General features: G+C 35.4%; 1 protein-coding gene across 1 annotated transcript; it reads right to left on the reverse strand.

The window, feature by feature from the left end:
* Window positions 1–4,975: 4,975 nt before the first annotated feature.
* On the reverse strand, window positions 4,976–6,579 carry LOC129938743 (probable phosphoserine aminotransferase). Its single transcript, XM_056046472.1, has 3 exons — window positions 6,289–6,579; window positions 5,530–6,200; window positions 4,976–5,470 (listed from the first exon to the last, which is right to left on the reverse strand). The coding sequence occupies exons 1-3, from the start codon at window positions 6,340–6,342 to the stop codon at window positions 5,092–5,094; spliced, it is 1,104 nt and encodes a 367-aa protein (XP_055902447.1). The 5' UTR covers window positions 6,343–6,579; the 3' UTR covers window positions 4,976–5,091.
* Window positions 6,580–14,299: the final 7,720 nt, after the last annotated feature.

Genomic DNA, 14,299 nt, shown 5'->3' on the forward strand with positions numbered 1-14,299 from the left:
CACCAGCGTACAAACCACCCCAAACAGTACATTTTTCGGGATGCATGGGCAGTTCTTGAACGGCTTCTGGTTGCTCTTCACTCCAAATGCGGCAATTTTGCTTATTTACGTAGCCATTCAACCAGAAATGAGCCTCATCGCTGAACAAAATTTGTCGATAAAAAACCGAACCGAACACTGATTTTGGTAATAAAATTCAATGATTTGCAAGCATTGCTCGTTAGTAAGTCTATTCATGATGAAATGTCAAAGCATACTGAGCATCTTACTCTTTGACACCATGTCTGAAATCTCGCGTGATCTGTCAAATACTAATGCATGAAAATCCTAACTTAAAAAAAATCACCCTTTAACCTATAGCCTAAAGTTACACCCAAATACTTAAAAATGTCTACTCGCTCAATTGGAAAACAATCCGTGGATTAGAATTAAAAGTTATAAAATTATGATAAAAAAAAGGAATGCATCATACGGAATCTTTCGGAATCAGGAGAATGATATTACCCATAATATTATAGATCATGAATTTCGTTTTTTCGCTAATAACCAGTTTATAAAGATTAAACTACTCGTAATTTCGCAACAGTTCTAAATCGTGGTTAACGGTCGAATAAAGGTTGAAGTAACATTTACTGTTGGACGTCCAAGCAGTGTCATCGGCAAACGCTGTTATTGTGCCCTTCAAAGGTTGCAAGAAAAGTGAATTAACAAAAATCAATCAAATCCTAATACAGAGCCTTGTGGTACACCAACGTTAATAAAGTTTTTAGCACTTAAGATATTTTTAATGTTAACTGTTTGACTACGATTATGCAGATAGGATACAAACCATTAATGTATATAACCTCTAAATCCAGCATTATATAATTTCATAATGGTCAACCATTTCAAAAGCTTTGGTAATGTTTATAAATAGTGTAGCTGGTATAACAGATTCATTAAGACTTTTATAAATTTCACTGCATAACTTTAACAAAGCGTCTTCAGTAGATCTACCACTTCCAAAGCTAAACTCTGAGTCACTGAAAAAATTCGTTTTGTCTAGAAAAGACACCATCCTAGACTTGATCCCCTTTTCGAAAACTTTAGAAAAGACGATAAAAGAGATATAGGTCGATAATTATTTAAATTAGTAGCATCGCCTTTTTTATGTAAAGGGATAAAGACTGCAGTTTTCAAAAAATCAGGAAAGATACCTTTTTGTAAGCTTAAATTGAAAATGTGAGTTAAAATATCTGCAACTAGAAAAGATATTCTTTTCAGAATATTACTAGAAATATTATCGCACGACTTAGAATTTGAATTTAGTTGACGCTTTTTAATCCTCTTGCTAGATATTATTTCAACTAGAGATATTTTTAATATCGCTTTAAACGACCTGCCAAAGAAATTCCAACAACTGGTTTCAATGATGAAAACCAATAAAAGCTATAATGGGCCACTTATTACAAAAAATGATTGCATGATTTCCGATCAATGAATGTATAATTTTCATTTCTAATCAAAAGGAAACAAAGTCAAATAACCATATCAAAAATTGACATTGATTTCAATGATTTCCGTTGATGCTCAATGTGGCCCCTAAAAAGCTGTTCTATACGCACTATTTATCTCTGGCTGTTCCTGCGTTGTAAAATTATTCGAAATCTTTGTTTTTTTTATAAGTGTGGTATTAAATATAATAGGGGAGATCTGCTTAAGATGACATAGTCGACAAGACGAAATAGTCGCATTTTCTTAGCAACCATAAGTCTAACTGTTCTTTTAAACACGCCAAAACATGCAGTTATAAAATGTCAGTTTCTCAATTATTGTTGCTTTCTTCAGTTGGCAAGAGTGTTTCTACAGGAGCAGACAGAAGAATTTTGCTCACGAAAATTTTTTTTTACTAAAAAGTTCTATCGAGTATAATTCCCGTTAAAGTAAGTACAATGTTGTGTCTGAAGTGTTTTATGAATACAGTTATTTGTGTTTTATGAAGTTTTTGTGTTATTTAAGTGCCAGATTGTGTAGTTTTTGTGCCTTTAACATTGAAACCATTTCCGATCGTGTCGGGCAAGATGACATGGCGCTCGGCTGTCCAAGTTGACATATGTCATCTTACCCGGAAGGTAGTAAAAAACAAATTCAAAATTAATTTAGAATTTTTTATATTTCAGTATGCCAGCAAATTACAAAAGGAAATCAACCAGGCTTTCTTGGTCAAAAGAAAACATGGATAAGGCCATTGAAGATGTCAAAAACAAAAAGTGTGGCTGGCTTTTTGCCGCTAAAAAGTATGAAGTGCCACAAGCCACTTTAAAGCCATTCCAAAAAACATGGGGCGCTTCAAACCAACGTTTAACGAAGAAATAGAAAAACAGTTGGTTCAACACTTATTGGATTTCGAGAGTCGTTTCATCGGTTTTACGACAACTGTCAGAAAATTAGCATTTGAATTTGCTGAAAAACTTAAAATTAAATACACATTGATAAGAGGTCCCAAATGGCTGGTTGGGACTGGCTGGATGGTTTTAGATCCCGGAACCCAAAACTGACTTTAAGATCACCTGAGCCAACTTCTGCTGCGAGGGCAAAGGCTTTTAATAAGCCACAGGTGATGAAGTTTTTTGAAATACTAAGTTCGTTAATCACTGAAATACCGCCCCAACGAATATATAATATGGATGAATCTGGACTAAGCACAGTTCAAAGGCCACCCAAAATCTTTGCGCTCAAGGGAAAAAAACAAGTTGGTGTCTTAACCAGTGCCGAAAGAGGCCAACATGTCACTGGCGTAGCCTGCGCAAGTGCAACTGGAAACTTTGTTCCTCCAGCTTTGATATTCCCTAGTAAAAATCACAAACTGGAATATTTTGATGGTGCACCAGTTGGATCACTAGAGCTGTGCTATGAAAGCGGATATATGGTGGGTGAACTATTTTGCAAGTGGATGGAAAATTTTGTAAAGTTCACTGGTTGCAGCCTTCAAAATAAAGTTTTCCTTATTCTTGATGGCCATGGAAGCCACAAAAATCTCCAGGCATTGGAATATGCCAAAGCAAATGGTGTTGTCATGTTGTGCTTGCGCCCCATTGCACACATAGAATTCAGCCTCTGGACGTATCATTTTTTGGTCCACTTTACAGTTACTATAATCGGGAATTGACAACATGGCTTTAAAACCACCCCGGCAGAACTGTTGGCCTCTACCAAATTAGCGCTTTGTTTGGTAAGGCATATGGATGCGCTGCTTCAGTGGGCAACATTACAAGTGGCTTCGAAAAATGTGGAATTTATCCATTCAACCCGAACATTTTTTCCCGATCATTTGTTTTTGCCTAGCGATGTAACAGAAAATGAATTAAACATGGATGAAGTTGCAAGTCCACAACATCCCCTTCAATCTGCAACAGATGAGCCAGGACCTTCAACATCAACAGGCCTTGTGGACTCAGTTCAAATTCAAAAATCTTCAACACCAACTAAAGAATTAGAATCATTTACCATCGCAGCTACTTCAGCATTATCCGGACCGACAGAATCATGTGACGTTCCAGCTCCAGCTCCATCGTCATCAACATTGCATCCCAACATTTCAAGTCCTACAACATTGTCATCTTATCCGTTCGTTGAACAGATGCTAAAGTCTATTTCGCCATTGCCAAAATCTATTTCGCAAGGAAGTGCCAGAAAAAAAAGGAAGGCTACAGCTACAGGATCTCAAGTTCTCACTTCAAGCCCATATATGAGTGAAGTTAAAGCCCAGGTCCAGGCAAAAAATGAAAAAGAAAATCGGAAGAGTCTTAGAGCTCGAAAAGTAACAAAACGGCCCATATTACAAGACGATGATGTTCCGCAGGACTTTTCAGAAGATGATGACGATGTGTCTTGCATTAACTGCAATGAGCTGTTCAGCATTTCACGTCCAGGAGAGCATTGGCTATGTTGCCAGGCATGCACTAAATGGTGTCATGCATTGTGTGCCGGTGTCGATCACAAAATTAAACAATTCATTTGCGAGCTCTGCAATGAAGGCTAATAAAAAGAGTATGTCGTCTTATCCAAAGGTAATATGTCATCTTACCCAAAGATATGTCATCTTATACAGGGCTGTGAACCAAATTTAAAATATTTTTTAAAAATACTAATACATGTTTGAATTCTATAATTTTAAGTTTTTTTTTGTTATAAATAAATAAATAAACTTAATTGACTTTATTTTATTTGCTATTGGTCCTAGATTTTTTTATTTTCAGCTCTATAGAAAAAGTATGTCATCTTAAGCAGATCTCCCCTAATACTTTTATAAGAATTAGTTTTTTTTCAAAATACCATAAAATACACGTACAATTTGATATTTTCCTGCAAATTCTTATACCTTATATTTATCCTCAACTCGCACCAACGTGGTAGTATAAGTCACTAAACCGTTTCTATCATAAATTTTAATTTTTTAGTTTTATCTCAAAAATTACTTGTGTCACACAAAAAATGTCGGAAACAATTTTATAGGAAGTTCTATTTCCTACAAAAAAGTCATGAACAACGTACTGCTAAGATTTATAGTTTTCGAGATATATGTAAGGCGTTAAGTTTGAGTAGTAAAAACCAAATGGCCAATGCTAAGCTTTAATTTCTTTAAATAACCTGTGCGATTGTTAAGTGATTCAGAAATGTATTGTAATTAGAACTCTTTAAATGACAGCTGAGTTTGGAAGGTGTCAAATACCAGCGCTACCAAATTATAGGAAATTCTAAACAATGTGTGGTTTTTATTTGTTTTTGTAAATTAAAAATAATTATAATTAAATAACAATAAAAAAAATATATGTTATACAAAAACAAATTAAAAATGAGTTGATTTAGTTTAAGTATCAAAACAATAAATTGTAATACAATTAAATAAATTTAAAAATAAATGGCATATTTGTAACTTTTTTCATAAAAATCACTCAAGAAATTATTATTTCATTCAAGTTAAGAAAATGAAACATAATATATTAAGAAACTAATATATTTAAAGTTTAAAAATCAAAAGCGCACACACACAAAATTGCGTTTGTTGCTAATTTGTTCGCAATTGATTCCTTTCCTATAAAATATTAGCTTTTAACTTTTATTTTTCTTTTCCTCCATAAAGCTAACCATTAAATCGGCAAGAATTTGAGCCTCAGCTATGGTAATGGCATTGTAAATCGATGCTCGAACACCTCCAACTAATCGATGTCCATTTAACTGCACCAAATGTTTACTCTCGCATAAACTCAGGAATTCTTTCTCCAAATCTTCATCGCCACTACGACTTCCAATTCTGAAACATACATTCATTCGAGATCTGTCTTTCTCATCGACTGGACACACATAAAACCCGTCAGACTTATCAATAATATCGTAGATCAATTTTGATTTAATTGCTGAGTTATTGGCCATTTCTTTTAAGCCACCGTTGCGTTTAATCCATTTGAATATAAGACACATGACATAAATTCTGAAATCAACATTAAATCATCATTTAGAATAAATTGAGGATAAGTTCCATGTACTCACATAAAAGTCGGTGGAGTATTGTAGATAGAGTTATTTTTGTCAACGATATTGTAATCCAGGATCGATGGTGTGACCTTCATTGGATTGCCCAGCAGATCTTCCCTGACAATGACCACTGTCACACCTGCTGGAACAATGTTTTTCTGAGCTGCAAAGATTATTCCAAACTTCGTCACATCAATGGGTCGAGATAGAAAATTCGATGACATATCACAGACCAATGGAACACCATTGGTTTCTGGCACAAAACTAAACTCAACCCCATCAGCTGTCTCATTGTCACAATAATAGACAAATGATGCGTTGGGATTTAGATTCCAAGTGTCCGGACTGGGAATTGTGGTGTATTTTTCAAATTTCGGTAGAACCAAATTAACCGTCCCATAATGGGCAGCTTCTTTAGCCGCTTTCTCAGACCAAGCACCCGTAACAAGGTAATCAGCTGTGCCAGTTCGATTCATTAGATTCAAGCAGGCAGACGAAAATACTCCAGTTCCACCACCGAGCATAAAGAGTATCTTGTAGTTCGATGGCACTCCAATGAGTTCTCTTAGGTCTCTCAGTGCATTTTCGTTCATTTCCATATATTCCGAAGATCGATGAGACATTTCCATGACACTAATTCCTGTCTCTTCGTAGTTTAGGAGGTTGGTTTGTATTTCTTTTAATACCTTTGAGAATTATGTAAATCGAAAGGGAAAGGTATTGAGGTGGGTTTGGATCGCCTTAGTACAAGAACAAAAACACAAAATCACTTACCTCTTTAGGCAGCTTGGTAGGTCCAGCGCCAAAGTTTATGATTTTCTTATCCATATTTTTTTCTTTTACACTATAAGTATCTCCGAATTCCGAGACTTAAAATATTCTGAGACCTTTCTCAACGATTGCTTTTTGCTGACTAAACATTTTGTCTACAATAAAGAAAATTTACCAATTTGATTAGACTTATATTAGAAAAAAGATAAGATTTGCAAATTTTTAAGAGACAAAAGCGAAATTCCAAAACGTTTCCATTGATTGTTCAGTATCAGTTATATGTTTGCTTTTGCAACCGATAGATATGCATTACTATAGCTGCTCGCCAGACACCACGCCAATTTCAGATACGGTTTCTAATCTTTTTTGTTATGGCAGATATGTTTATACAGTTTAGCTTAAATAAGAGAGTATTGAATGTATACTTTGTTTAATTCATAAATGCATGTGTTACGTATTCGTAACTGGGTTGCCATGTGAGCCGTTCAGAGCACACATCGATTAACTCCATAAAACAAAAAGTTCAGAAACGCGATGATGTAATATATATTGTTTTTACAAATTCCTGTGATGATATGAATTCAAATATGTAATTAGAATGCACAATTGCAGATATAGCTTTCATCTAACGGTATAGCAGTAATGTTACAGTTTTTATATGACTGATGGATTTAATCGATTTGAAAACTGAAAAAAATAATAAGATTAAATTTATACTTTACATTTTTGAGTTTTTATTAAGAAAAAGTTAAATTTTATACATACACTAGCGGACCCGACAGACGTTGTCCTGTCTACACGTCTTTAATTTGACAATTTCAACCTTTTTTAATAAGCTACATTCTGGACCATTTTGATGAAAATTATTATGTTATGACAATATCTAATGTCATCACAGGTAAATTTATTACAATTAGACTAATCGATAGCGTGTGAGTATGTGTAATGAAATCTTCAACTTGTTTTAATTAAAGGTAAAAAAGCTTACACTTAAACTATTTTATTTAAAAAATATATTTTTTTATTAACAAAAACTTAATTTATCGTAATGCCATTGGATGTACAATATTTTTGGTTAAACCCTGAGGTGTATAAATAAATAAATTCGATGGTTTTCCAACTCTGGAACACGCAACATATAATTGGCCGTGAGAAAAACATGGGTTTTCTAAATCTAAGCCACAAATTGTCATTGTTTTACCTTGTGACTAATTTATAGTCATAGCATATGCCAAGCGGATTGGAAATTGTAAACCTTTGAATGGTATTGGCGAATCTGAAGGAATCATTGGAATCCGTGGTAAAAGTACAACTTCACCTCAAAATTTTCCACTTAAAATAGTGGCTTCAAGAATGTTGTCCATGATTTTTTTTACAACTAATCGCGTGCCATTACAAAATTTTGGGGCATTTAAATTTCGAAGCAAAATTATAGGTGAGCCATTTTTCAGTCGCAAATTATGTGGTGGCAATCCAAGTAAATCTAGTGAATTTAGAAACTCTACAGGATAGTTGACAACTTCGCCAGGATCAACAACAGTGTCAATCAATTTAAATGTAATTTCAGCTCGCTCTCGCATCCATTCATGATTAGTATAATTATGTCTTAAATCTGGAAAGATACTTGTTATTAACTCATCTTTGGTAGCCACCATGTTGCAAAAATTCTCTGGAAGTCGAATATATTGTGTATCTTCATACAATTGAATTTTACCTTTGCCAATGTCTAACAATTGTTTAGAAAATCCTGACGGTAATGGATCATTTTGAAGTCGAACGCGCATATTAATAGTAAGGCATAATTTAGTGACACTTGGCCATAGATAAGATTCCTTCAAACATGCGTTTATTTCGTCTGCATATGTTGCGCGTGGAATGACTGGTAATGTTTGTCTGAAATCTTCAGGCAGCAGCAGTAGAGCACTACCGAAAAGCCGAGCATTATTTTTGATATCTTTCAGGGACCTGTCGAGAGCTTCAAGCGAATGCTTGTGAGCCATAGTACATTCATCCCAGATAATAATGCTGAATGCTTCTTTATGTTACACATTGCTTCGGGATTTGTATGAACGTTCAAAGGTAATTTAAGTGCTGAATGCGCAGTCCGCCCACCATCAAGTAACGTTGCTGCAATGCCTGATGAAGCAATGGCCAATGCAATATGAATTTGAGATCGAATCCGCGCAAGTATCAGTGCGATAAGAAATGTTTTACCAGTGCCACCTGGAGTGCCTAAAAAAAAAATCCACCTTGTTGTGCTGCAATTAAAACGTTAATTTAATCATATACATTTCGTTGTTCGGCAGTAAGCAATTGTTTTGTATATTTCGGCGGAGAATTCAATATTAAGACTTTGATTAGTAATTCTAGTTCGATGCAAAATATCTTCAATCATTGAGTCTTTATATTTGTTCCACAGAGCAGATGCATCAGAAGAAAAACATGTTGTCAATATTATTGAAAATAATTGACGAATTTGTTGTGGAGATGAGCTCAGTGCTGCATCTGCAAGGGTGAGATCCCAATGGTTATCATCCTCCTATGAATGTAACTCACGACACGCATCGAAGAAAGAGTCGTATGAAGTACCATTGAATTTTCGCAAATATTGGAAGGACGTCGGTCCAGGGACGTTAACCAGTAATAAACGCAAAAAAAACATTCGCGTTGATTAGGATGAACTGTATATAATCGACCTAAAGTTTTTGTTATAAATATATCAGCAAATCCTGGTACTGGAATGCCTCGTTTCCGCGGTTCCCAATTCTTTGATTGTTTATTCCATGCTAAAAATTTAGGAACATCAGTGTACATCAACGTCCTTGCGAATTAACCAACAGCATCTTGTCGATTACAAAGGTTAAAAAATTGAGTAAGAGTTGTTTTTGGAGCCGTCAAAGCCTGTTGTAGTGCAGTTTCTTCTGTAAAGTAAACACGCTGTCCGTTTTCAAGATGCAAAGCCAAATGTATAACATCCCTTTCATGTATAGGCAACGTAAAAATGCGCCAAATAGCTTCGTTGCTACTTACTAACCTTACTTGTCGACCCATTTGATAACGTGTTATTTCGTCATTGTCGTTAACATTTTGAACAGCATCACTACCCTTGTGAACATACTTACAAATGTATTTGATAGACTTCACCGAACTGCATAGTTCAACGTTTATGTGCGCTTTGTAGGTTTTGCACAGCAATGGCGAATATGGAACTACCCAGCGATTATCAATATCTACTCTCACACCATTTGACAGAAGCAATTCATACGATTGACCACCATTGTCTACGTCTCTATGTCGATAAGATGGAAAACCGTCCATATTGGTGATAGTATCAGTTTCACATGGTTTTGGAAAACGACATCATGTTTAGATTGCCACATGGACCATGGATCATATTTGTAGTAACAATGTTAAACAATTCTGGATCAACATTCGGATCTGGAGTTTCCGCTGAAATAATTTTGTCAATTTATTCTGGCCGTATTTTATCCACCAACCAAATTAAAATATGCGCATGAGGTAAACCTCGTTTTTGCCATTCAACAAGCCAACAACGCGTTTCACCAAACACCGAGTAATGTGTAATCAAATTCATCAAAGATTTTAATTTTTGTTTATAGGCACGTGCAGAGACATCATGACGGTGCATCGATGTTTCACCTGGCAACAGTAAACTTTTGATTTCATCCCAGTTTGGATTACACGTAAATGTGATAAAAAGATCAGGTCGGCCGTATGCACGTACGTAAGTCATGGCATCTTGAATATATTCCTGCATATGACGCGGGCTACCAGTGTATGATGATGGGAGAATATATGCGATACCAATATTGTTGATGTCATTCGTTGCATCTACGTTGCCGATTACGGCGTCAGATAAATGACTGCACTCCTCAGCACGAAGTTTTGCTTGATTAAATTTTATGTATCGTAATCTCTCACTTTCGATAAAATCAACAACTACGAGTACTAATAAATTAAAAATTAATTAAAACATTGTCCAGCGGACAAAATCGTGAATCTAAACCATTCTCATATCCCCTTGAACACACACAAAAAATTTCATCAAAATCGGTCCAGTCGTTTAAGAGAAGTTCAGTGACATACACACTCACAGAAGAATTATATATATTAAGATGAGAGAAAGATTTGTGTTTTTCAAAATCTTCATACAATGTATTGTTAAGAGATATTTTGAGTTTTAACTTAGCCTTAAAAATTCAATTTCCGATATACATAAATACATATCTGGCAAGCCTGATTCGTAATCGTATCTTTATCAGCCCGCCATTAAAAGAGCGTCTAGCTACTGAAGCGCTAGTATTCAATTGGAAAATATATATACAAATAAGTACACATTCAAAAGAGTAAATCAAAATTCGAATTTATTTGGTTGATCTTTTAATTAACTTTAAACAGAAACTGTGCTAAAACTTATGTGATAAGGTACTGTGGTCCTTATATGTAAGTATATTAAGTAAGAAAGTTCTGTTTTTGTTTTGCAGATTCTAGTATTCAACTTGTGGAGCTGGTGTGCAGGTTAGATTCCTATGAAAAAAGAGGCTGGGATGCGACCCACACTGATAACTTCTGTCTTGCTTTAAAAATTTGTAGGTTTTCGTGTTTTGTTAAAAAAGTTGTGACTTGAAATAGTCTTAAATAATTAGAAATTACCAAGAATATTTATCATATAATGAAGTAGTTTGATGTCAATATCTATGTCAACGAGATTTTTAGTTGAAAACCAATTGTTATCAATTTTAGTAGCATTTCTTTAAAGTTTTTATTTCTTATATGAAGAAAGACCGATTGGATGAATGAAATTAATTTAAAGTCAATGCCTTCTGTTGTACACGAGGTATCAAAAATCGAACATCAATTTTTACCAATTTTGCGTATACTATTTTTTTCTAGATTTTAATCTTTTATAAAAGGGACCTTGAAACGTCCAGAAATGTCAAAATTGTCAATTCGACAAATCGGACCGATTACTAGAGAGAGGACTTTACTACTCAATTGTCTTCTACATAAGTCCAAAGAAGCAGCGATTTGGAAGAGTTATTCTTCGTTTGATTTCAGCGCTTTAGTGTTGTTGTCTGTGTTAATAGCGGAAAGTCCTTAACTACCTCGAAGTTATAGCTGTTCATGGTGACGTTTTGTCCAAGAGGTCGTTGTTCAATGTCCTTTTAGCTTGGCATTAAAATCTCCTAAGACAATTTTCATATAATAGCCAGGGCACTGCTCATATCTTTTGTCCAAGAGCTCGAAGAATATATCTTTGGTGTCTTCATATTTCTCTTCTCTTGTAGCATGCGGGCATATAAGGCATATTTTGGCGAATTAAGCCTTGATGCGGATTGTGGGGATGCGCTCGCTCACACTGTTGAAACTCAAGACTTTTTGCCAGAGTCTAGTTCCAACAACAAATCCACACCCAAATAGACGCTATCTTTATTCTCAGTAGGCCGTAGTGTACATCGCAGTCTTTTAGTTTGCGTTTGCCCAGACCATCCCATCGCACTTCTTGGATGGCGATAATATCTGCCTTGCCGCAGTTAAGGGCTTCCGCTAATTGTTCGGCGGCACGTAGTCTGTTAAGGGACCTAACATTAACACTCTAACGGGCAAAATAGTAAAAACGGTCCGATCAAGTTGATATTTTTTGCAGGTAGATATAGGTATAATAAGCATATATTTAAATTTTCAGGTAAAATTATTTACCAGATCGACAGCCAGGTGAGAATTATTGTAGACCTCAAGATGGTCTTATCGGTTTGCGTGTAAAAAAATACTTTTATGCGGCTATAATTCAAATTAGTTTATAAAAAAACAAAGAAAACAAGCATAAAAAGTTTTATTTTCTATGGTGGTACTCCCAGAAACTGTGCTGTACTCCCAGAAACTGTGCTGTACTCCCAGAAACTGTGCTGTACAGCACATATTCAGTTCACATTTGGAACAATAGATTTGTGATTTAGACTTTTTACAGTGCTTACACCTTTTCTTTTCGGTTCTATCCACCCAAATCGCAAAATGATTTTCTCCATCAAAACGAACATCATCAACGGGGTGAACAGCTCTGGTGGTGGAATTGGTGGTGTTGGTCGGTCCACACTCTGAGCCGAAGAGGGTCGTCCTACGGGTCTTTTTTCTTTGAAAGAAACAAGCCCAGCAGCTATTTCCTCCCGAAATTGTGGAAGCTGCAGGAGCTGATCTCCTTCTAACAAATCATTACGTTTTTCGGCCTGAATTATTTTATATATAATATAGGCGTTCGTTGCGGCCTCGTCATAATGTTTCGGCTTTTACCTCGAATATGGTACCGACCCATAATCCACTCCACACATATGCGGATTATATTCCCGGATGATTTATTTCGACAAAAGTTTTGTGTTTTCTGTCATATCGAGCTGCCTTAACTATAGTTTGATCACGGTTGAATTTTTTAAACGATTCAATGCGTAGGTGGATTCCAAACGAACACACTTGTTATCTTTCCATAAAACCGTATTCACATCCACTCCATCGATTTAAGTCATATATTAAATGGAATACCCTCTACTTTCTTTACTGACGGTCGGTAACTTGCACGCCGGTATACGGTTAGCTATATAAAATACAATTTAATTTTAATTTTTCTAAAAAAATTACCTCTAATTGTGCCTAAGCTGAAGATACCTCGGGCTCGTAAATAGACCAAAAGAGGTAGTGATGTATATTTATCGAAGTAGAGTATATGGTTAGCAAACTCTGGAATTGTTTGCGATAACCGAACAACAACATTGGATGTAGCTCCTAGATCCGAGGTGCCAGGTAAGATGACATTATCACCTGCACCATTGTACACCTCAAAACTTGCGGCTTGTTTTTCATATATTGACGAAGATGGTGTTTCGTCTTCATGATACACATTTGTTCATCGACACAAAGTCTAGCTGATTTTGGGATTGAATCAAAGCGCTCATTGAGGTTGTTGGCTAGAACACGGATTCGAAACAAAGAGTCGTATCCAGGTTCACCTTTTTTTCTACGTTGAGACTCATCTTTAAAACATAAAAACCTCTTGATTGCAGTAAATCTTTTTAACGGCATACATTTTTGGATCGATGAGAAGGCATTTTTTCCCCAGTAGCTATCCATATTAGGATAACGCTACAGAGACATTAAAATCAATAAACCAATATAATATCTTATTTCTGAGGTCGAAGTTTTGAAACCGGAGTTTATGTTTACCGTCAAAGCACAACGATTTGTCTCTTCAACGATAAGCTCAATAATTTAGTCAGTAAAAAATTATAAAAAATCTCCAGATTTGTGACACACATTGGAAGTGATGCATCACCAAAAAATGCAACTTCATTTACGTGTAGGCGTATTGAACGATTACGCCAGACCAATTTGGAAAGCTTTTTTGAGTCCTTTGTAACAGCACTAAGCACTCCATTGAATCGCCCAGAAGATGGCTGTGCTTTTGGCCTCGAAGCTTCAAATGATGGCAAAGGAGATCGTGGCTTTTTCGGATATTTCAAACAAAAATTCGTCATGGCAGATGAAGTGGATTGCTGCAGTTCTGTAGTATCAGCAATAAAAGTTGAGGAAGCTGTTGGATCGGCAATATCGCTTAGATTTAGGTGCATAGCTCTTATGTATCTGTTGTTTCAGCATCATTCACTTGATGGATGCAATTCTTCAATTACAGAATCATAGACAGAAATCTCAGCTAAATTATCCGGCCTAAAATTGTCAACAACGTAATCAGGATCACAGATGGTATCATCACTACTGTAGTGATGATACCATCCGTCTAGAGACGGTCTTGCATTTTTTGCTTCCAAAAGACACATAACACTATTTTATTACTTTAACTTAATTATTAAACAAATATAAATATAATTATCTACAGCAAAATAATGAGTTCGGTTTTTTGATTCTATTTGATTTTTTTAAACAATTGAAAATTTACAAAATAAAAACTTAATTTCTTATGATTATTCAATGAATCTTCGCACTAAAG

This window comes from Eupeodes corollae, chromosome 1 (assembly GCF_945859685.1).
Source record: "Eupeodes corollae chromosome 1, idEupCoro1.1, whole genome shotgun sequence".
Taxonomy (NCBI): Eukaryota; Metazoa; Arthropoda; class Insecta; order Diptera; family Syrphidae; genus Eupeodes; species Eupeodes corollae.